This window comes from Ursus arctos, unplaced genomic scaffold, assembly GCF_023065955.2.
Source record: "Ursus arctos isolate Adak ecotype North America unplaced genomic scaffold, UrsArc2.0 scaffold_2, whole genome shotgun sequence".
Classification (NCBI taxonomy): domain Eukaryota; kingdom Metazoa; phylum Chordata; class Mammalia; order Carnivora; family Ursidae; genus Ursus; species Ursus arctos.
In genome coordinates this window covers 19,967,105-19,992,190 of record NW_026622874.1, presented here as the reverse complement: position 1 = coordinate 19,992,190, position 25,086 = coordinate 19,967,105, and the positions used below count along the sequence as shown (strand labels likewise).

At 36.1% G+C, this 25,086-nt stretch overlaps 1 protein-coding gene and 1 pseudogene across 1 annotated transcript; one reads left to right on the top strand and one right to left on the bottom strand.

The window, feature by feature from the left end:
* Positions 1-1,651: 1,651 nt before the first annotated feature.
* LOC113262765 (complement factor H-related protein 2-like) lies at positions 1,652-24,342 on the bottom strand. The gene is made up of 5 exons (XM_026509251.4): positions 24,139-24,342; positions 20,660-20,854; positions 19,473-19,649; positions 3,803-3,985; positions 1,652-3,347 (listed from the first exon to the last, which is right to left on the bottom strand). Exons 1-5 carry the CDS (start codon positions 24,266-24,268, stop codon positions 3,139-3,141), a joined length of 894 nt encoding a protein of 297 aa, XP_026365036.1. The 5' UTR covers positions 24,269-24,342; the 3' UTR covers positions 1,652-3,138.
* Positions 8,631-9,080, top strand: LOC113262969 (protein BUD31 homolog; annotated as a pseudogene).
* Positions 24,343-25,086: the final 744 nt, after the last annotated feature.

The following is a 25,086-nucleotide window of genomic DNA, read 5'->3' as shown; positions in this document are numbered from 1 at the left end:
TCAGGGAAATTCAAATCAAAACCACATTGAGATACCACCTTATGCCAGTTAGAATGGCAAAAATTGACAAGGCAAGAAACAACAATTGTTGGAGAAAGGGGATCCCTCCTACACTGTTGGTGGGAATGCAAGTTGGTACAGCCACTCTGGAAAACAGTGTGGAGGTCCCTTAAAAAGTTAAAAATTGCTACCCTGTAATCCAGCAATTGCACTACTGGGTATTTAACCCAAAGATACAGACGTAGTGAAGAGAAGGGCCATATTCACCCCAATGTTTATAGCAGCATTGTCCACAATAGCTAAATTGTGGAAGGAGCCGAGATGCCCTTCAACAGACGAATGGATTAAGAAGATGTGGTCCATATACACAATGGAATATTACTCAGCTATCAAAACGAGCGATTTCTCAACATTTGCTGCAACATGGATGGGACCGGAGGAGATAATGCTAAGTGAAATAAGTCAAGCAGAGAAAGACGATTATCATATGGTTTCACTCATTTATGGAGCATAAGAAGTAGGAAGATCGGAAGGAGAAGAAAGGGATAAAGAAGGGGGGTAATCAGAAGGGGGAATGAAGTATGAGAGACTATGGACTCTGAGAAACAAACTGAGGGCTTCCGAGGGGAGGGAGGTGGGGGAATGGGATAGACCGGTGATGGGTAGTAAGGAGGGCACGTATTGCATGGTGCACTGGGTATTATATGCAAGTAATGAATCATGGAACTTTACATCAAAAACCAGGGATGTACTGTATGGTGACTAACATAATAAAAAAAATATTATTAAAAAAAGGGGGGAAGAAAAGTAAGAAGCAGCAAAATCTAAAATTGAAAAAATACTAATTCAAATAAATGTAAAACTCTTAATTTGATAAGAGAGCCAATCAGAGATAAGAATCATTTCAAGTTACTTTTTAAGAAGATACTTACACTCAGAGTCAAGCATCCTGGGACAAAATAAACACAAGACATTTTAACCTTCATTTGATAGTTTAACTGGTGATAGTAATGTTTGCATGGCACTTTTGATGTTGTTTTCATGGACATTGAAATATAAGAATGTATAAGTAAAGAGAAAAGGGGAAAATGTGTTTAAAAGGTTTTTTTAACCGTATATTATTAAACTTGAATTGGAAAATACAGTAGGAGCTAATGAATTTGAAATTTCATTTCTATCTCAAATTTCTGACAACCAAAAGACCCTGGAAGTAAAGACACTTCAACAGTATTGAACACTCCCAACTAGCATTAACAGTACAACTTGGATTCTAAGCCCTGTGCTCCAAGAAAAAGAATCAGAACTTCTTGGAAAGCTGTATGATTATGGGTGTTGCACAGGGGAAGTAGAGAGTGAGCCCAAAATGTCATATTGTGCTAAAAAAAAAAGAGAAATACTCCAAGAGTAATGGGATATAACAAAGCAATCAGGAGCCAGTTGCAAGGCACTCACTAGCCAAATGTGGGATCATTTGTGCTTCAAAGAACAATGATTATAATTGATTGTGACAAATTGAGTAAATAAAAATTCACAAATCCAGGCTGATACCATGTTTAGAAAGCCTTTAAAATGATCGCAGAAGGTCACTGTTACATCAAGTTCTTACTCCAAAAATTGGAAATAAAGGGAAAAAATAAAGATTTACCAAATCTTTTTAGGTGAAAGTTTAATTAACAGAGTTGATAAATTAACACTCATCTTTACACAAGAATGACAAGTGCAAAAAAAAATGATACAAAAGTCACTATTTTGAAATGATTAGAAACAAGTATCATAAATAGAATCCACAAACATTAGGTGAAAGGTTGTAGAGACTAGTATATATACAAGCTTTAACAAAGATAACTGGCCAATTCTAACAGTGTTCCTTTATATGTGAGAAAACTGGCTGTCACCAATGATTCACATGTAGATAAATTGACTCCATTGGTGACAGCCAGGTTTCTCATTCCAAGCAAGAATGCCACTTGATTTGATGCAATGCAAAGATACAAGATATCACCTTATAATATTTTATCTTAATTAGGTATATCTTTATTTTCATCTTCAAGTTGTGCTTTTGTAGAAATTTAAAATGTTTATAGTCAACTGATTTTAACTAATTATGTTGTTGGAAATGTATGAACATAAAAATCTTATTTCAGACTCTTGTCATTGAATGTTTCCAAAGCCCTCCATACCAGCAAAATCATGAAAATGTTTTTAGATCTGAACATAATCACCAGAGGTCTTTATAGTTCTGAATGTGTATTATCTTGCTTTTTACATACCTTTATCTTAAAATAGTGTATTCTATGGTTCGAAGGTGATACATATTAAAGATAGAAAAATTGGACAATACAGGTGTGTATAAAGGAGTTAAACAGCTACTCTTTCCTCTATTACCTCTAAATTCAATTATAGTTATTATAAATTTTTGTGCTTTCTGCCAGCCTTTATTCTATAAACATTTATTCAGTGTTCAAAGCATAGTGTGTATGTGTATGTGTGTGTGTGTGTGTGTATACTTGATACTGGACTTTTGAATCACTTTTAATGTTATAATAGTTATGCACCTAATTAGATTTGAATTCCTCTTTATGATTTGTTTGAATTCTTATGTTTGCTAGAGAGACATCTTATAGGAGATCATACATTTCATCATTTTTTTGGCATATATATCTATTGAGAGATAAGCAAAAGTAAATAACTTCTTATATCTTATTACTAACATAGGTATGACACAGTTAGGTTTCTATGTGTTTGTGAAGTAATACGATTTTGAAGATTGATGCAAGCATTTTTTCCCCATTTCCTCTGAAAGGGAGAGCCTCAGGAAGCCTCAGGAGTTATGAAGAAAGCTTTGAGAAAGGAGAAGGATGGAAAGAAGCAGGCATTGACGTGATCACAACTAATTTCTTGCCACAGACATTTTATCAATAGGACACATAGCATTTTGGTTCACCAAGTTTTAAGATGGTGCTCTTAAGAAGTGATTCATTTGTGTCTCAGGTTATATCATCCACATGCTATTTAACACAAATTCTGATTTATGAATAAAAATGAGTTAAGTAACAGTTGAAAAAATAACTGAGAAGAATTGGATTCATAATGAAAACTCTGGAATAAACGTACATATTTTAATTTTAGGACTGCATCTTAACCATCGTTTTGTACACAAGTGGGATATATCACTTTCCCTTCCTGACAGGTTATTCGAAATGCATGACCTGGTGACTTTCTATGATAGCCAACTTTACATATAAATTCAATATTATCCCCTGTTTTAGAATAAAATTTTTTCTCATGTCTCCATCGTAACTGTATGTTATGTTTTTCCATCATTTCTTCTGATACCACACATGCATCTGAAAATACAAAAACGAACATAAAACATTAAGTAGCTTACAAATATTTGCCACAGAATTTCAGACTTTCAAGTAAAGTATCTACACTGGCCTAGCACTTTATTTGCAAAACCTTTTCCAAACTAACTCATTGAAAATCCATCATGCAGATTTAAATCATTTTAAACAAAGGATGTAAAAATGAGGTACTGTGTTTAATGTGTAATAATTAGATATTATAATCAAAGATACAAAATGTCAGCTCTCATATGAAGAACTTTGATTAAAGAATCTTTTGTTGCTGTTATTGTTTGAACAAGAATTTTTCCAACTTGATTTCCTCATATATTAATATTTGGTGGTCAAGAATTCAACAGAATCGTTGTTTGTTAATCCATGAAAATTCTATAAATAGGAAAACATCATATTCATTACACAAATTATCCCAGGATCTATGAGAACATGAAAATATTTACCTAAGCATTTCGGTGGTTCTGACCACTGTCCATTACTACATATTACATTCCTGTTTCCCTGAAGTGCATAGAAGGCCTGGCATCGGTACTCAACTGATGATCCTGGAGCGTAAGCTGGTAATGGGAATGACGTAATGTCTCCATTGTCGATAGGTGGAGGGGGCCCACATTTTCCCTGAGGGTCTAAAAAAGCATTATTTGATTTATTGAAAGACCAAAGGAAAACACAGAAAAGCAATAAAAATATAGCACAGTACTTAATATTAAGACATGTGATTTCTGCTAACATAATGATTCATTGAAGAAATTTTAATCACTTAAAGTGAGAGTTACATTTTTAAGCCCTTCCTTTCACCCCACATGAAAGCACACAGAGGCATTAACAAATATGTCTGCTTTGCATTATTTCAGTATTAAAAAATACTTTTCCTAGAGAATATATGCTGAACAGATGGATAGCTTAGATACAGAAATGTCCTTGTTTTTAGGCAAGAGACAACAATTGTTGGAGAGGATGTGGAGAAAGGGGATCCCTCCTACATTGTTGGTGGGAATGCAAGTTGGTACAGCCACTCTGGAAAACAGTGTGGAGATCCCTTAAAAAGTTAAAAATTGAGTTACCCTATGATCCAGCCGTTGCACTACTGGGTGTTTACCCCAAAGATACAGACGTAGTAAAGAGAAGGGCCATATGCACCCCAATGTTCATAGCAGCAATGTCCACAATAGCTAAATCGTGGAAGGAGCCGAGATGCCCTTCAACAGATGACTGGATTAAGAAGTTGTGGTCCATATATACAATGGAATATTACTCAGCTATCAGAAAGAACGATTTCTCAACATTTGCTACAACATGGACGGCACTGGAGGAGATAATGCTAAGTGAAATAAGTCAAGCAGAGAAAGACAACTATCATATGATTTCTCTCATCTATGGAACATAAGAACTAGGAGGATCAGTAGGGGAAGAAAGGGATAAAGAAAGGGGGGTAATCAGAAGGGGGAATGAAACATGAGAGACTATGGACTCTGAGAAACAAACTGAGGACCTCAGAGGGGAGGTGGGTGGGGGAATGGGATAGACTGGTGATGGGTAGTAAGGAGGGCACGTATTGCATGGTGCACTGGGTGTTATACGCAACTAATGAATCATTGAACTTTACATCAGAAACCAGGGATGTACTGTATGGTGACTAACATAATAAAATAAAAAATCATTATAAATAAAAAAAAAGAAGTGTCCTTATTTTTATATACAACATATTGTAGTGTCTATTGGGTCTCTAGTCATTTTTTTTTATGTTCAGTTAGCAAACATACAGTACATCATTAGTTTTTGATGTAGTGTTCAACGATTCATTAGTTGCGTATAACACCCAGTGCTCATCACAACATGTGCCCTCCTTAATACCCATCACCTGGTTACCCTGTCCCCCCTATCTCCTCACTTCTGTAACCCTCAGTTTGTTTCCTAGAGTCCATAGTCTCTCGTGGTTTGTCTCCCTCTCTGATTACCCCCCCTTCAGTTTTCCCTTCCTTCCCCTATTGTCCTCCGTGCTATTCCTTATGTTCCACATATGAGTGAAACCGTATGATAATTCTCTTTCTCTGCTTGACTTATTTCACTTAGCATAATCCCCTCCAGCCCCATCCATGTCGATGCAAATGGTAGGATCTCTACTCATTTTTTATTAATTTTCGTTTTTATTACAAAATAAATATCCTCCCGTTTAATGAAATTCAAAGAATTACAAATTTGTATAATGTGAAAGGGAACTGCCGGCTTCCTGTTCTGGACAAGATGAGAGAGAAACATTTTTTTTTTTTAAGATTTTATTTATTTATTTGACAGAGATAAGATAGCCAGCGAGAGAGGGAACACAAGCAGGGGGAGTGGGAGAGGAAGAAGCAGGCTCATAGCAGAGGAGCCTGATATGAGGCTCGATCCCATAATGCCGAGATCACGCCCTGAGCCGAAGGCAGACGCTTAACCGCTGTGCCACCCAGGCGCCCCGAGATAGAAACATTTCTGCTTCCAACATAAAAAGAGATTTCCCCAGCCTAGCAAGACAGAGGCATTTCTTACAATACCTGAATTACTCCAGAGAAACACCATAGAAGAAACCTAAGACCACCCCTTTCTCCACCTTGATCAACAGAGGCCAGGTGAGGAGCCTAGACTTCTACCCACACTCCTGGGGAACAAAACACCACTCCCTTTTCCCGAGATGTCAGTGGAGGCCAAGTGGGAAGCCTGGACTTGTACCCTGCATGTTAGTACTGAAGGCCTAATAAATAAAATATTTCCCAAAAAATGCAGAGTTTTATTTATTTATTTATTCATTCATTCATTCATTCATTCATTCATTTTAGGATTTTATTTATTTATTTGAGAGAGAGAGCATGAGATATCCAGCGAGAGAGTACAAGCAGGGGGAGCTGCAAAGGGAGAGGGAGAAGCAGACTCCCCACTGAGCAAGAAGCCCAATGTGGGACTCAATCCCAGGACCCTGCAATCATGGCCCAAGCCGAAGGCAGATGCTTAACCAACTGAGCCACCCAGGTGCCCCAAAATGCAGAGTTTTCGAACATAATGCTCAAACTGTCCAGAATATAATTGAAAATCATTCATCACAGCAGGGACCAGGAAAATCTCAAACGAGAAAAGAAAATCAACAGAAGACCACACTGAGATGACACAGATATTGGAAACATTTGACAGTGGTTTTTAAAAATTCAATGTCAAGTATAGAACTGAAAAATGTAACAGAATTTCTTCTCAAACTTACTAGATGGGCTCAGTAATAGATTGGAGATGCCAGAAGGATATATAAACTTGAATGTAGAGCAATACAAATCACTCACCTTGAAAATAGCCTGAAAACAAGCAAACGAACAAACATAGAAGGACAGAGCTTCAGGGATCTGTGAGAAGGTAACAAAGAGTAGACACTCGAAAAAAGAAAGAGGGGATTGGAGACGAAAAAAATATTTAAAAAAATAATGGCTGAAAATTTCCCAAATTGGTCATAAGACATAAATATGTATACTAAAAAAGCTGAATCTCTGCATTATTCTTAATAATCCGTATTATTTTAACAATCTGTATATGTGAATAATAAAAATCGTAAGGAAAAAAAAATAGCTGATATCTCCAAACAGGTTAAACCAAAAGAAATTTATGCCAGGATACATCATAATCAAACTGCTGAAAACTATTAAGAAAAGGAAAAAAATACCAAAAGCTAGATAGAAATTATGCAAACCAATGGGGGAGAAAGGCCTCAAATATTAGTGGGGTGCTCATCTGTGACCATGGGGTCAAACCCAAATTCTATATGCAGTGACTCTATCCTGTAGGATTCAAGGGAGAAATGATGACATTCTGAGGCAAAGAAAAACAGAGACTTTGTCTCCAGCAGACCTGTGCTTAAAGAATTTCTAAAGAAATTCTCTAAATAGAAAGGAAAAGGTAACAGAAGAATAAAGACTTTGGGAAGGAAGAAAAAAATGGAACTAATAAAAATAGGGATAATATAATAGACTCTCTTTTTCCTAGTTAGTTGGTTAAATTATGTTTGATGTTTGTACAAAATTACATCATTTGATATGATTTGACGTCTGAGCAGAACTATATCACGTGCTAATGTATGTGGAATAAATACTTAAGAGCTTTATGTTACAAATGTGGGGAGAGTAAATGGACCTAAATGGAAGTAAGGTTCCCACATTTCACCTGATGCAGTAAAATGTCAATACCAGCGAGACTGATCAGCTATATATGTGCATCTTCATACCACCAGCAACACTAACAAAACTATACAAAGAGATACACTCAAAAACAATATAGATATATCAAAATAAAATAATTTTAAAATATTCCAAAAATCCACAGGAAAGGCAAGAAAGCAGGAATGAGAAACAGAGGAAACACACCCAAAACAAATAATAAAATGGTTGATACAGCCCCTAATCTATCAATAATTACTTTAAGTGTAAATGGTTTAAATACTTCAGTTAAAAGACTGAAAACGGCAGGATGACATATAAACAATACCCAACTATAGGGCATCTATAAGAAACTCTCTTTGAACATGAAAGCAGAGGTGGGCTCAAAGTAAAAGACTGGAAAATATATATGCCAGGCAAAAGTTAATATGAAATACCAAAGGGGCTACTATAATAGCACCTTTGTTGATTCCCTTTATTTCCTGAACTAAATACTAGAGAGTTCTATGACCAAATACTCAGACTTTTTTTTTTTTTCTGTATTCACTAATCCCTGGGATAAACTCAGGTAGTAAGCTACCTTGAAATATAATCCACATGCTGAAGAAGCCCAAATTTATATCATCTTCTATGATCACACCCCAGCTGCCTATTCCATGTCTCAAAGTGGAATTTCATAGGTTGTCAAATGTACTTAAGTTAGTTTTAATACATTTGTTCCTCAGGAAATAACTGAGCGTCTAATGCTTAAGATAGGGAATATTCCATGATTCCAACTGTTCTTTCAATCTGGCCAAATCTTTCATGAAACAAATATACTACATTACTTAGTTCAGTCTGCAAAAAAAAAAAAAAAATTTAAGTATCATCATTTTATTTGTATTTTTTAAAATATGCCATTAAGAGAGAAGTGGTGGCTGATGGTGAGGGTGGTTCTGACGAGACTGAGGACCAGAAAGGGAATGTGACCTCCCCAAAGTCACAGAGTAATATCTGGTAGAGCTGGACAAGAACCCAAGTCTGTAACTGAAGAGACCAGAGGTCTTTCTGGTACACTCTTGAGAAGCGGATGATCTTTGCAAATTAACTTGTGGGGAAAATGCCTAAAGTCAAAAGTAGCCAGAAAGCTCCCCCAGGTGGTTGGGAGTTGGTGGAGCCAACACTAGATGAATTAGATCAAAAGATGAGAGAAGCTGAGACAGAACCTCATGAGGGAAAAAGGAAAGTGTGATCTCTGTGGTCTATCTCCAGGATCCAACGACAGAAAACCCACTGTATTTTTGACCTCTTTTAGAAGTGGAAAGCCATCAGCAGAGAATTATATGAATATTGTATTAAAGAAGACTATGTAGATTAAAACCTGATCACAAAATGGAAAAAGCAGGGGTTTGAGAATTTATGCAGGCTGTGCTGCATTCAGGCACAGGACACCAATACTGGCAACGAAGTGCATTTGCCAGGTCCCCAAAACCAAGCTGGATGTGGGCCGGATCATTTCATCTAGCACTGTGGCTGCTGGGGGGCTCAGGCTGAGGCCCTCAAGCCCTAACCCCTCTTGACCCTGAACTTTGGACTTCCCGGGGTTTCTGCCTCTTGCGCCACCCCCTTTCCTGGGAGCGCAGCTCTTCTCACAGAGTGGTACTCCCAGCCTGAGTTGGAGCGTGGTCTCTACAGGTAAAGGCTTTGGTGTTTATCAGCTGTAATTTGTGGAAATAAAACCTTTTTTAAAAAATCCCATAAAACATATTTATAGCAACATATTTTATCTTTAATATGTTCTCTAAAACCTGGGGGGAAATGAGATAATCTTTCACACTAAGATTGTTCTCTCCAGGTTCCATTTAAACATATCACTTTGGGGTCACCTGGGTGGCTCAGTGGATTAAGCATCTGACTCTTGATTTCAGCTCAGGTCATGATCTCAGGGTTGTGAGACATGGGGCTCCCTGCTCAGCAGGGAGTCTGCTGTCTCCCTCTGCCTCCCTTTCATGCTCTCTCTCTCACAAAACAAAAACAAAATCATATCACTTCTACCTCACCAAACAAATCGAAAGGTTTGATGCGTTTATAATGTACTGTCTCACTAGACGGATACCTACCTAGACATCTTATTTGGTATAATAGCATTTTCCACTATGAGTGGATTCACAGCAGAAACATTGATTAGAAAATAAATGTATCTCTGATGTAATGATAATTTGAGTAACAATTCAGCAAATGGGATTCCAAGTATATGTCAAACAGGATTCAAAATCAATTATTAAACCATCATTTTTAAAAACTGCTAATTTTAATAAATTTAAGTGTAAGGAGATAAAACAATATTTTTTATAAGATTTAAGCGTCTATACCTTAAATTTCTCTCATATCCTTCACTAGAAGTTAGATAGACTTCTTTTTTTTTTTTTTTTTTTTTGTAAAGATCCATTAAAAATGAGTTCCTCTGGATATTTCTGTTTGGGTTTAATAACATAAATATTAGAAATTACATAAACTTCAAATGAATTTATAAACCACAAGAAAATTATTTTCATAAAGACTGTAGTGCCTGGCCTGGCTTTGCAGGGTTGAGAAGGCATACAAGCTTAATATTTCTGCCACAGGGGGAAGCAAGAACTGTGGACCTGGCACAACCACAAAAAGATCTGAGAAATCATCAGAATCCTTAGGATGCCTGACAGAAGGTATTCCTCTGCTGAACTCAATCACTAAAGGTGACAGAAGGTGAACGCTACTTCAAATGTAAAGGCAACAACATAAAACTACATAAAAAATCAAGGAAACATGACACCACCAAAGGGACGCCAAAGTGTAACTTTGAACCCTAAAGATTGGAGATCTGCAATTTACCTGATAAAGAACTCAAAGCAGGTCTTAGTAAGGAGGGCACGTATTGCATGGTGCACTGGGTGTTATACACAACTAATGAATCATCGAGCCTTACATCGGAAACCGGGGATGTACTGTATGGTGACTAACATAATATAATAAAAAATCATTATAAAAAAAAAAAAAAAACAAAACAAAGCAGCTGTCTTAAAGATGTTTAGTGAGTCACAAGAAAACACAGAAAAACAATTCAATAAAATCCGGAAAACAATACGCAAACAAAATGAGAAATTTAACAAAGATATAGAAATCACCAAAAAGAACCAAACAAATTCTGCACTTCAAGAAATGAAATAAAAAATGCAATGGAGAGCATTGACAACAAAATAGATCAAGTGATTTTTTTTTTCTATCTTTTACTTTGAGTGGAACCATGTTTTCATATTTGAAGTGAGTTTTTGGAGACAGTACATAGTTGGGTCTTGTTTATGTGTTCACCCTGCTGTTCTCAGTCTTTTAACTAAAGTATTTAGACCATTTACATTTAAAGTAATTATTGCTGTTAAAGGCCATGTCAGTCATTTTATTATTTGGTGTGTGTGTGTGTGTTTCCTCTGTTTCTCATTCCTGTTTCCTTTTCTTGCCTTCCCTTACGTTTCTTCAACATTTTAAAATAATTTTATTTTAAGACATCTATATTGCTGAGTATACCTCTTGTATAATTCTATTAGTGGTAGCTCTATGTATTAAGATGTACGTATATAGCTTAGCATTCCTTTCTGGTGTTCACACATTACCACTTCAAGTAAAATGTGGAGACTTTAATTCCATTTGGGTCCATTTACTCTCCCCACATCTTAAACTTTGCATGTAATGAATATGTCCTCTCTGTCATTGCTTATTGAGTTAGTCACATTCAGTTGAGGGCCAGACACCAATCTAGCTGGAGGACATAAAGGGCAATAAGTATAATATCAAAAAGCAAAAGATTCTATTGCTTTCAAGATGGCACCTAAAGCGTGAACCTGTTGGTCTGCTGTTGGAAGGAGTTTTGCAGTTAGTCCTGGGTCTATGGAAGAACAGGAACAAACTATCAGGACTTCCAAAAGTAGTATTCCCTCTGGATCACGCAATTTCCACTTGAATACATCTATTCCTAACTACCGTTGGGAACTGCTACACTGGTAAAGCCAAAATGATCTTTCTTGTTTCTGATTTCCGACTACTCCTTCTATGGGTGAAACTCAATGAAAACCAACAAAGAATAATAGGAAATGTAGTTTATATGTTTTAAATCTTAAGAAATTTGTGTGTGGTACTTGACAACATCAATGAAATAATCAACGTAGTCCACCACTGTCCATCACAATAACAGTAATGATAGCTCCACATAGCAAGATCAAATCTGCCTTCCCGTAATGAAGATGACCTTGTTCTCTTCCTATAAGTGGGAGTCAGAACTTCCAAGAGTCATTCTATTACTATTTGGTGATGTTATTACCTTATTTTAGTTTCAATCCCATAGAGGTATTCTGTACCTTAGAAGCTAATTCACTCCCTTTCACAAAAGGTAAGGTCAAGGAAGAGAAAACAGTTTTAAAAATATACAAATAAATCTATAAAAATCAAAACAGAAACTATACTGCCATAGTCCTCATGTAAGTTATTGATCATTAGGCTGTGGTTGATATTATAAATGTTTTTCTACACCCCATTATATATTTCCTTCCCCTTCAGCCAGCATCTATACTTGTCCAGGTCCTCTACCTGATGGGGTTAACCAAACTTCATTTCCAAATTGACAGGGTCCATAGCAACCTTACATTTAGTAGGTTGTTGATGTCTTCTATTAACCTTTATTGATAGATACACAGAGAAGTATAAAGGAGAAGCCTCAGAGAAATTTCTGCATTCAAATATAATTTCCCTGCTCTTGTCGTGTAGCAGTAAACAATGACCCTTTGGCAATTCAGTTCAATATCCTAGCCTGTGTACATAATCCACTCCTCTGCCTGTTAGTTCAATGACATGAGAGGCCCAAGATAACAACAGAGTTACCATCTACTTCCAGTAAAGGGAAATATTGATTTGGTCCTGGTGAAAGCATTGTATCTTATGACCTACCTTCTAAACTAGCAGAGTACAAAGTCCTAAGCCTGGAGAAAGAAAGTTATTAGTGATTAAACATCTTAACAGATGCAGATAAAGTGATAATCCAATATAATTCAAGACAACTACTTAGCCAAAAAAAGAAATACAATCAACAAAATTCTTACAAACACAAATATAAGGAAATTTCTTTAAGCAAACAAAAGAGAGCTGTTGATACGCTACAATCCCAATTTACTTGCAGCAAAGTTAATAGTTGTGATATTATGATTTATAATAAATATATATTTAGTCCTTGTCCCATCAGGCACATTAGGCACGAGCTCCTAAAATGCTTGGAATTTCTAAGTGATGAGTGTGATAAAGGTGTCTTTAGTTATGTTAATAAGGTGGCTTTTGGAAACACCAAGGATAGGGTCTGGTTACCAGAGGAATGAGCCCTATCTTTAGAGTTGGAACTTGCAGTCCCACCATCCTGACCTCCAGAGAGGGGAGAGGGACTGGAGGTTGAATCAACTGCTGATGGCCAATGATTTAATCAACCATGCCTATGGAATGAAGCCTCCATAATAACCCAAAAGGACTGGGTTCTGAGAGCTTCCAGGATGGTGAGCACATGGAGCACATGGAAGCTCCATGCCCCTTACCACATATCTTGCTCTGCGCATCTCTTTCATCTGGCTATTCCTGAGTAATATCCTTTTATAATAAACTAGTAATCTAGTAAATAAAATGGGTTGTTTTTTGTTTTGCTTTTTAGTTCTGTGAGCTGCTCTACCAAGGTCCTAGGAACCTCTGATCTATAGCTATTTGGTTAGAGGCACAGGTAACACACTGAATTTACAATTGGCTAGTGAAGGGAGTAGGAGCCGTCTAGTAGGACCGAGCCCTTAATCTATGGGATCATGTGATCTCCAGGTAGATAGAGGCAGACTTGAGTTGAATTGTAGGACACCCTGCTGGTGTCAGATAATTGTTTGGTGGTGTGGAAAAAACACACATGATAAAAGGAAAGATCATCATACCAGCTGAATAGCAAATTTCAGTCAGGATTACAAATAGACATCTTTAGTGGACATAAGACAAAGCCATATAGGATAACTGAAAATTTTCTATTTTACAACTTGGTTTTGCACAATTAAAATAAAGCTAGTTTTCTCCCCTCCCTTTGTTTTGATAGGCGTTAAGAAATTGATAGGTAGTCAGGGACCTGGGCTGAAGCAAGTTTTCACAAACATCTGCAGGTCAAACTTTCCATGCCTAAAACCAGACAAACAGCCACTGAACAAAGAATCCACCAAGGGGCCTAAAGAAGATTTTAAAAAAAGCTGACAATAGACTATGTAAGGCTAAACAATGGGCCTGGAAAACAGGAAGCTAGGACATAGCACTATGCCCATCAAGTCCATGGTGCCATAGCCTTATATAGAAAAGTTCTTCAACTGACCAATTGGAAAAGTGTTGAGAGAGGGGGCTACAAACTCTGCCCCCTGTCCAGATAAAACCTGTAGAAACCCCTAGACTACACCATTACCCCAGCTTGCTCCCCTAAGCCCAGAGTCTTTCTGTTCAGTAGAACTCTTGCTTCTTGCCTTCTAGTTAGTTGCCTTGTCTGGGACTCTCATGCTTCAAGCGAGCTCTCTCTGATGCAAATCTGGGAACACCAGATACCAGTAACGGTTTTCTTTCTATACACCATCCATTCTTGATAACTGATCTTGTCAGAGTAATCAAACTGTGCCACCTTTTAAAAGTATTATGATAGAACCCTACTTTGACTCGTTTCTTTTAATGTATTGTTATATTATGTGAAATTGTTAGGAATTATATACAAAATATCCTGTATATCTGAGAAGCAGCACAATATGTGATATCAGGACTTGTGTGATTCTGAGGAAAGAAATAATTTATTGGTGATATAATTGCAGTCTATTGCAATTAGGATTGCAGTATCTTGTAGCCCTTCCATTCATGCCACATTAAACTACACATACACGAGAAATAAATATTTCTGCTTTGCTATATTCCAGGATAAAAATGTTTACAATGATTAATGATGGACATTTGCATAGTTAGCCATCATATAAAGTTCCTGTACCTTTTCTTTTTTTAAAATATTTTATTTATTTATTTGACAGAGAGAATAGAAGCAGGGGGAGCAGCAGGCAGAGGAAAAGGGAGAAGCAGACTCCCTGCTGAGCAGGGACCCTGATGCGGGGCTCCATCCCAGGACCCTAAGATCATGACCTGAGCTGAAGGCAGACACTTAACCAACTGAGCGACCCAGGTGCCCCTAAATTTCCTGTACTCTTACACAACCTACTACAATGTCTCTTGGGATACTAGTCATTTAATTTTTTCATTGTTTTTAAAAATCAGCTCCTTGCAAAAACTAAAGAAACAAATTGATAGAAGGTAAAAAGGGTATATTAACTTCCTGTTTCAGAAAGATGGAATCTAGAAGCATTTCTAACTCCCTCTAACACAAAAGTCTGACATATTATGTAAAACAAACATAAGGAAACTCCAAATAATGTAGAGAAGTCAGACTTGCTAGAGAGATAGAAACAAAAGGAGCAACACAGCCATGAATTACTTGGGTTTTTATTTTTTTGTTTTATTTTGTTTTGTTTTTTGCCTCTTGCATATCTCAGACATGAGATGAGAGAAACTTTCAACCTGGAGCCATGAAATTAATACCAAAAAAAAAAAAAAAAAAAAAAAAGCCCTCAAAGGAATCTGCTCTCTTTCTAGGCAAAGACCAAGAAAAACAGCCTACAAAGACAGATGCTTTTTTTTTTTTAATAATACCTAACTTATCCTAGAAAAACACCATAGAAACACTGCAGACTGCCTATCAATCAGCAAAGGCTAAGTAGGTAGCTTAGATTTTCAACCAGCCCTACCAAACAAGGTGTTCCTTGCCCTTCCCATGATATCAGCAGAGGCTGACTGCTTATGCTATACTTATGTCCACAGTTGCAGTAATAAATAAACTTTCCTCTCGCATGGTATCAGTGGAAGCCAAGTGCATAGTTGGAAATGTACCTTGCTTATTAATAAGGTGTTGCCCCAATACCAGTCCAGCGAGATACCTGCAAAAACAAGTGATAGGCCTTTTACTCCTACCCAGCACTAATAAGGCATTGCCTTCTTTACCTGCAAGAGTTGTATCGGTGGAAACCTGATCAAATAGAAGGTTTAAATAAAATCCCAATTCTCATTACATTTTACCCCAATGGTCCTGGATACAATTTGGAATTACTCATCAGACCAAGATTCAGAAAATCTCAAAAGAGAAAAGAAAATGAACAGAAGCTAACCCTGAGATCATTCAGATTGTGGAACTCTTTGATATCAAATTTAAAGATCCAAATAAGAAATATACATAGAAAAATACAATAAGATAACATTTAAAAAAAAACCCTCATTGGAAGGAGCTCAGTAATAAATTAGAGATGATGGAGGAATGAATCACTGATGTTGAAGATAGATGAATAGAAATGATCTAATCTAAAAATAGAATGAAATCGTACAAAATTAACAGACTACAGGGACTTGTGGGAAAATAAATAAGATTGGCATTCCATAAAGGGGAAAGGGTGTAGAGCTAAAAAAAAATAATAATAACTAAAAAAAATGTGGTCAAGAATGTCCCCAAATTCATGTAACATATAAATATACATATTCAGGCAACTCTGCAAGCTCCTCACAAGATAAATTGATGTCAAGACACATCATTATCAAATTGCTGAAATTAAACAAAAAGAAAAAAAAATCCTAAACGTAGCTAGAGAAAAATAATGCAGAACCAATAGGCAAACAATGATTCAAATGAGAGATTACTTATCCAAAACTAAGGAAGACAGGACAAGTGGCCCAATATTTTAAAAGTGGCGGAACAAAAGAACTGTCAACCTCGAATTCTATATCCTTCAGGACTATAGGAAAATAAGATAGTCTCAGACAAAGGAAAACTGAGAGAATTTGTTGCCAGCAGAATTACCCTTAAAGAATGACTGAAGGAGAAGTCTGTAAGCACAAAAGAAAATATAACAAAAGAGAGAATCAGTGGACTTGAAGGTAGGTCAAAAGAGGAACAGTAAGAAAAAAGAATGAAGAAAAATAAACCACTGCTCAAATTAATAGGTGAAACCTTCCCAAATTTGATGAAAGGTATTATCTACACAACCAAGAATCTCAACAAACTCCAAGGAGAATAAACTGAAATACATTAGACTCAAAGTATCAAATCCAAAGATAAAGAGATAATCTTGAAAATAGCAAAGAAGAAGCAGCGCATCTCATGAAAGTGGTCCTAATTAACGTCAGTAGTCAATTTCTCCTTAGAAACCATGGAGGCCAGGAGGCCCCGATAAGAAATATTTAAAAGAGAAAAAAAACTATCAAACAACAATTTTATATCAGGCAATAAATATCCTTCAAGATTGAAGGAGAAATGAAGACATCTTCCAATAAACAAAAACAGAGGGAATTTGTTATGAGTAGACATGACCTATAAGAAATGCTGAAGGCTGAAGTGTAAGGACATCAGACAGTAACTTGAAGCTAAATGAAGACATAGAGGACAATGGTAAAGGTCACCATAGGTCCCATTCGGTAACTATAGGTAGTAAAGGGAAGTATAAAAGCCATTATTATTGTGTTCATGTTTTTAAATTATTTTTCTTATATGATTTAAAAGACAAATGCATGAAACAATAATTATAAATATATATTAATGGGAATACAATGATAAAGATATCCTGCGTGAAAATAACGTATAAAGAGGAAGGAATGAAGATGTTTAGGAGTAGATTTTTAGATGCTACTTCAGCTTGACTGGTACTAATTCAAACTAGGTCATTGTAAATTTAAGATGTGATTTGTAATCCCTGGAGAAACCACTAAAATAAAACACTAAAAATAGAAAGAAAAGCAAATGAGAATGAAATCAGACTGGTTCACTACCCGAAAAATCCATTAAACATTTTAAAAAATGCATTAATGGAAAACTGAGGACAAAAAAGCTACGAGACATACAGAAAATAAATTAAAATGGCAGTGGTAAAAACTCTGTTATCAGTAATTACTTTAAATGAATTAAACTCTCTAATTAAAAGGTAAAGTTTTGAAGAAAAAATTTTTTAAATGTTCAGAATCATATATATGCTGTCTACAAGAGACTTGCTTCTGTTTTCCCCAGCTCTATTGAGATATAATTGACAAATAACATTGCATAAGTTTAAGGCATTAAAATTCTTCTTGACTTTTTGTTTCCTTTTATTTAAAAGCATACTTGACATACTGTAATATTCAGCCTGTATCAGACAGTTCAATTCGCTCTTTTTCTACATTGCATGTAACATAAACTGCAGCTCCAGAAAGATGCTTCTTTTCTCCATTTTATTGAACCCCAGAACATGCCACCTCTAGATGACAGTAGCGTTCTTCTTACTGGTCCTCCTCCCTTCTTCTCTTCTTGGTCACTACAGATTCATTTTCAAAATAGCATTCATAATGATTTTGTTTTAAACTCATTTTGTGTCATTTACCTGCTGAAAATCTCCTAGAGGTTTCTAACTGCACATAGACTAAAATCCAAAATATGTGTTATGGCCTATAACTTCTAAATTAATTAATTCAACACTCTGCCTCATCATGAGCCAGCCACATTGACCTCCTTGTTTTGTTTCAATGAGTCCAAAGCTTTTGATGCCTTCGGGCAATTGATCTAACTCTTTTCCAGATGTCATCCTTAAGGTTGGAGAAGATTTGAAAACTAACTCATGTGAAATATGCCCTTCCTCCAGTCACTTTATTAATATTATCTTTTCCAATGTGCATGCTTCATCATCTTTAATTTTCTATTTTCTTCTTTGTAAAATTACTGTTATTTTTACTCTCAGTTTTCCACCTGACATTATAGTCTATGAATAGAGACACGGACTCTTGTAGGGCATTGATCTCCAATAGTTGTTGTACTGCTCGGCATATACAAGTTCACAGTAAATATTGATTAAATGAGTGGGAAAATATGGAGGGCTAGAATAGACACTGTTCCCTTAGAGGCTTTGACTATGCTTTAGGAAACTTATTATTCCCAAGACCCTAATTCACTTCCAGCAATTGCTGTGTTTCCATTAAAAGAATGAGAAACTCCAACTCAACTTCAGTTCCAATATATTCCTGTTTTTTATAATAATTTTTTATTATATTATGTTAGTCACCATACAGTACATCCCTAGTTTTTGATGTAAAGTTCCATGATTCATTACTTGCGTGTAACACCCAGTGCACCATGCAATATGTGCCCTCCTTAATACCCATCACCGGCCTATCCCTTTCCCCCACCCCCTCCCCTCTGAAGCCCTCGATTTGTTTCCCAGAGCCATAGTCTCTCATGGTTCATCCCCCCTTCTGTTTACCGCCCCCCATTCCTGTTTTTGACATGGATTTTTATAAAGGAGTTTTCCATGTTCTAAATTATACCCTGGAGACCTAAATGTCAGAAGTACAAAGTTCTAACAATGTGGAAATATCAATATGTTTGTGCGAGTCTTTAAATGATATCAATTTAGCATTTGCCAAAAAAAGATAAGTGCCAAGTAGCTACGTTTCCCACCAATAAGATCGTGCAAATGCAGTATTTTAACTATTACAGTATGTAAAATTTAACTTATCCTCATGCTATGTCAACTGATTTTGTGTCGTTTCATTATAAACATTAAATTTGTGTTATTAAAACATGCAAGGATCTTTTGAAGATTTTTGCTGTGTTCGTAACTAGTGTTTTCTAATATTGCCTACATTGAACTCATGTAAGTAGACAAAATGATTTTCTAGTGATTATCCAGAGACTTTCATGTCCACTCAGATACAATTGGAAACCTAAACCTAAAAGGAGGACAATCACAGCAGCAAAGCCGCACATCGTTCATGCTGCTACATCTGTATAAAATAAAAAAGAATGCAGGATCCCAAAGGACAGTATTTTACTTACCCAGCTGACTGCATGTAGGGGGAGTGGACCAGCCACTTTCTGTACATCTGAGGTTCCTCTGATTATATAAAAGGCTATAGCCCGCATTACAGACAATTTGTACAGTGTCACCTTCCTGGTGTGTCTGTCCTGAAGATGCCGAATGACCATTTTCCACCCAAGGGAAAAAGCACTGCCCTAAAAACCCAAAAGATGACAAGTACAAATCTTGCAATGAAAGAGTATGACATTTTGCAAGCTTCAAAAGAGAAATCAAGCACAAAAATTCATTTCTTAAAAATTAGTACATTCAAGTTAAAAAGAAAAAATATGTAATGTCCTCAAACTCCATGTGCATATGTAAAACTTTTTACATTTATAAAATTCCTCTAGATATCAGATAAGTTAGTTTTTATTTCTCATTTGGTTGTCTAAATTGATTTCTGAAGGAGGAGATGACTTTTCTCTCCTTTGCCTTTGTTACTTTTCTCTTTCATGACAGTGTCTTCTTCATTTCTCTGCTTTATCTCTGTACTCATTGAGAGGGTTAGACAGATATAATTTTAAAAAACAAAGATGTAATCAGTAAAAAACACAAAATTAAGGAAAATAGCTTAAAAACACTTCTTGAATATTTGAAGGAACAGCACACTTTGAATCAGATATTATACATACAAATAAACTCTTTTTCAAGATTTTTTATCTTTTTTATTTGAGAGAGAGAGAGGGAGCACTAGTGGGGGGAATAGCAGGCAGAGGGAGGAGCGGACTCCCCACTGAGCAGGGAGTCTGACTTGGGGCTCCATCCCAGGACCCTGGGACCATGACTTGAGGTGAAGGCAAATGCTTAACTGCCTGAGCCACCCAGGTGCCCCACAAATTAACTCTCTTGAGAAAATCTACATTCATACAATTACCAAAGGAGTGTGTTTAAATTAAATAGTAGCAGTTAACAGTATTGACCATTAGTATTTAAAATGAGAAGATCCAGATAGACTACAAAAGTTTGTACTTGTTTTTTTCTGATTTGATTTCTACAAACAGCTTCTTACAAAAGAGGAATGACTCTCTTGCCTTTGCTGGCTCCTCCCGCCCCCAACTCTATGATTGTCTAAATTCTGTGATCCCCCTGGCATCCCCCTCATCCCCATCTCCCCCACTGAATGCACTGAATAATTCATCCAGATAATGACCAGGTATTTACTCACTGATACACTTTGGTGTTGGTGACCATCCTTCCTCTGTGCAGATTATTTGAGTCCAGAGTGTTTGTGAAGGAGACGCAAAGCTACGATCACAGGAATAGTAGAAATATTTTCCTATAGCAACTGGGAAGCTTTGTTTATATCTGTCTTCATCATATATGTTTCCATGTTTGATTTCTGGAAAATCACAAGTTCCTCCTTAAGAAAAAAAAATAGTATCATATATGAATAATTATATTTTATTTTAATAATCATATTGATGAATTTATTATTCTATTTAATTGTTCCACTTATGTTTGTGATTGAAGAACTGGGACAATCTATAACTAAGAGTGCAAAGGTATTTGAAGCATTTGTGATGTTTAAGCTCTTCAGAAGTATTTCCAAGATTAAAATGTAAACACCGAGGAAAGAATAAAAGTGGTTCTCTCCAGTAGGCTTCTCGGATCTAAGAGCTTAGCTTGGGAAGGGATGGTCAGACTATTTCTAGTTCTCTATTCACTTCCTGTGTCTCTTCTTCCTGTGTCTTCTGCAAATCTCCCCCCAGATATCTTGGCCTTTTCCATCCCTCTTTTCCTACTCTAGGCAACACATTACATAGGATATATGAACACATACACATAGGAAACTATAACTGTAAAATAGGTGGCTTAAATATCAGAAACTTATTTTCTTGTAATTTTAGAGGCTAGAAGTCAGAAATCAAGTGTCAACAGGACTGGTTTCTTCTGTGGCATCTCTCCTTGGCTTGTAGATGGCCTCTTCTCCCTGTGTCTTCACATCAGTCTTCCCTATATGTGTCTGTGTCCTAATTTCCTCCTCTGATAGGGACACCAGTTTTATTGGGGAAGAAGCCACCCTAATGACCCTGTTTTAATTTCCTCACTAGAGACCCTATTTCTGTATACAGTCACACTCTTAGGTCCTGGGAGTTAGGATTTCAACATTTGAATTTTGCAGGAACGCAATTAAACCCATGACAATAAACACACAAAGATGTTTTGTATATACAAAACAGTGTGCTTCTGCCAAGCGAGTTCATTTCTCCTTTGAGAAACTATGGTGCAACCCAAACATATAGGGCATTCATTTCAAAGGCTGCTTTCAAAAAGAGTTCACTGAGGGCGCCTGGGCGGTTCTGTCGTTAAGCTTCTGCCTTCGCCCCAGGGCATGATCCCAGGGTCCTGGGATGGAGCCCCGCATTGGGCTCCCTGCTCCGCTGGGAGCCTGCTTCTTCCTCTCCCACTCCCCCTGCTTGTGTTCCCTCTCTCGCTGGCTCTCTCTCTGTCAAATAAATAAATAAAATCTTTAAAAAAAGAGAAAAAAAAGAAAGAGTTCGCTGGGGGAGGAGTTTCAAACTAGATGGGATGCTTTGTTGTCTTATTGTTGCTAGTAAATGGAATTGCCTGGATATAGTCTTAAAGAGCATATAAAACTCTGTGCCCAGCCAATTACTGAAATGAATTTTAGTAAATTCAGGAGTAAAGCATTGTGATTTATATTCTATTCAAAAATGGTGCAATGAAGTATCCTGAAGCACATTAGAGACTTTGTTTATAATAATTTGGAAATGAGAGTTTTTGATTTTAAAAGAAATAGCCTTTAAAAAAGATACCAAATAAAGAATTTATAAAGACATTAAGGAAGGAGAAAATGTAATCGTATAAATAAAAACCTTACAGATTTTATACATGTAGCAAAAAGCTATTAGAACTAGTACACAAAAATAAATTGCTCTCTAATGTTTAAAAATCTACCAATTATATTTGTTATGTCATGAGGTATAATTTTTAATATATAAGGAATGAATTCAGAGATATAATCCAGACAATATATTACTCAAAAAGTGAAAACAAATCGGTGAGCAATATGCCACAGTTAATGATCTGAAAATTCTTTATTTACTCGATATTTACCAGCAGACTCAGAAATGTAAATTAAAATTTTGTTGAAATATTAAATTGATCATAATTGCTTGTAACAGCTTTAGTTTTGTTAAAGATTATTTATTTATTTGTTTGTTTGTTTGTTTGTTTGTTTATTTGAGAGAGAGAGAGAGTGCAAGCAGAGGGAGGGGAAGATGGAGAAGACTCCTCCCTGAACCCAGAGCCAGACATGGGGCTTGATCCCAGAACCCTGAGATCATGACCTGAGCTGAAACCAACAGTAGGAGGCTCAACCAACTGAGCCACCCAGATACCCTTCATAGTAGCTTTATTAAGGTATAACTGAAATACAGTAAACTGCATATATTTGAAATGTCTGATTTAATAAGTTTCTTTGTGTCAGTGAATTGGGATAACAGTTTTCACCAAATAAAACATCAATTACTTTATTTAACTAAACTACTAGCTTAGAACAAATACATATTTTGTACTGTAAAGATAGATATTTTTATGTTTTAAGTAGTTTTAGTAAGTGATATGTGTATAAATTTATACTTAAAAATTATATACCCACATTTTGTGAATAACAACACAGACTTTACACTTGTTCAAATCCAAAATATATTTTTTAAAGATTTTATTTATTTATTTGAAAGAGAATGAGTGAGAGAGAGAGAGCATGAGCAGGGGGAGGGGGAGAAGCAGACTCCCCTGCTGAGCAGGGAGCCCAATGTAGGACTCGATCCCAGGACCCTGGGATCATGACCTGAGCCAAAGGCAGTCACTTAACCAACTGAACCACCTAGGTGATCCCACAAATCCAAAATATTTTAGAATGACTTTATCCCAACCAAAAGGCATCCTCTTGCATTAATAGAAATTACTATTAAGTGTTGATCATTACTGATTAATTTAGGTTTTTAAGTGACTCTCAATAGTTTAAAAAAATGACAAATATTGTGCTTCTCCTAAACTTAAGAAGTTGTGACATACAAATTCATAAAACCATTACCATATACAAGATTATGTAGATATCCATTTCTTGCATTAAAAATAAAAAACCTCCATATATTTTGAGGTCAGAATCTCACTTTTCTTGTGACATATTTCCCAAAGTTGTGTGACCATATTCACACATCTCCATAATAAGCATTGAGTTGTCCTTTTCCTGTCAAATTTAGGAAACAGAAAACAAAATTTAGTTTATTTTCCCCTTACATAAGCACAAGATAATTTTCCTATAAATTTATACTCCATTATGGTGCCACAATACAGACTACTTTTACTAATAAATTCATTCAAAAATATAGACACAAGAAAGTAGATATGATATGAAGTTACATTTAAGAGAGAAGGTAAATGAGGTGCCTGGGTGGCTCAGTCAGTTAAGTGTCTGTCTTCAGCTCAAGTCATGATCCCAGAGTCTTGGGATCGAGCCCCACATCGGGCTCCCTGCTCGGTGGAGAGTCTGCTTCTCCCTCTGCCCCACACCCCACTCGTGCTCTCTCTCTCTCAAATAAATAAGTAAAATCTTTTTTAAAAAAAAAGAGAGAGAGAGAGAGAGAAGGTAAGCGTTCAGATCGGTTTTCAACTTACCTTGTCCATGAGCACAGGAAACCCACAAGATGAGAATAATACTAACTGGTAACAGCATGTTAGTTATTCCCAATGCTATATTAATACAAATATTCCAGTTGTGCTGTTTGGAGTTGTAAATTTGGTTCATTAGCAGTTATCAAGTGTGACCCTGAATTTAAGTGCACTACCATGAAGTTCATTAATTGTGGTTGCTCAGTAAATATCAAAGTTCAGAGAACTTTGCAAAATCCCTCAATTCCTATTGGTTAATTGTTTTGCAATGATTTCTTGAATTCATTCCCTGATACGTACTGTATAACTTTCTTTAGGGACAATAATAGGCTGGCTCCAAAAGTGATGTAAACCACTAAACTTTAAGTTAAACGCCCCTTGAGAATCAATAGGGCTCTTTCCCAACCAGGTGAATCATATGCAAATAACTGAGTCCCTGTCATTATATTTTTCTCTTATCCTTTACTTCCCTTCACTACTTCATTGCTTAGGGGTCTAGGAAAACCAATGTGTATTTTTGGACCCCATTCCATTATCTGTATTTTGTTATGCTTAGGGAAACACTGCTTTACTTTTAAACTCACATTAGGTTATACTACTAAGTGCAAGAGTTTCAGCATATTTTTGGCACTTAAATATTTTTTAACTAATGTGCTTTGAGGCACCTTTTATTTTAGGGTACAATATATTCAGATGCATGCAATGATTTCCCTTTTCATATAGGAATATATCTCAAATGTCCTCACAGCTGTCCTTTCACTGATTCATTACTGCATTAATTCTTTATTTTTTTTAGATATTCTTGTATATTTACATATATGTAACCAATTATATTTGTCATCTTCTAAGATACAATTACTTAATATAAGAGAATTGTTTCCAAGCAGATTATGAATATAGAAAATATAATATCATTACAAAAGAAGAGAAAATAACTCAGAACCAATGTCATAG

What these genes read in the sequence shown, in the direction of transcription:
- LOC113262765 (XM_026509251.4), bottom strand. Translation starts at nt 24,268, where the DNA reads ATGAACCAAATTTACAACTCCAAACAGCACAACTGGAATATTTGTATT. An exon ending in TTCCTGTGCTCATGGACAAG is followed by an intron (nt 20,855 to 24,138) that starts GTAAGTTGAAAA and finishes TTTTTTCTTAAG; the next exon opens with GAGGAACTTGTGATTTTCCA. An exon ending in CCCTACATGCAGTCAGCTGG is followed by an intron (nt 3,986 to 19,472) that starts GTAAGTAAAATA and finishes ATGCTTTTTTAG; the next exon opens with ACCCTCAGGGAAAATGTGGG.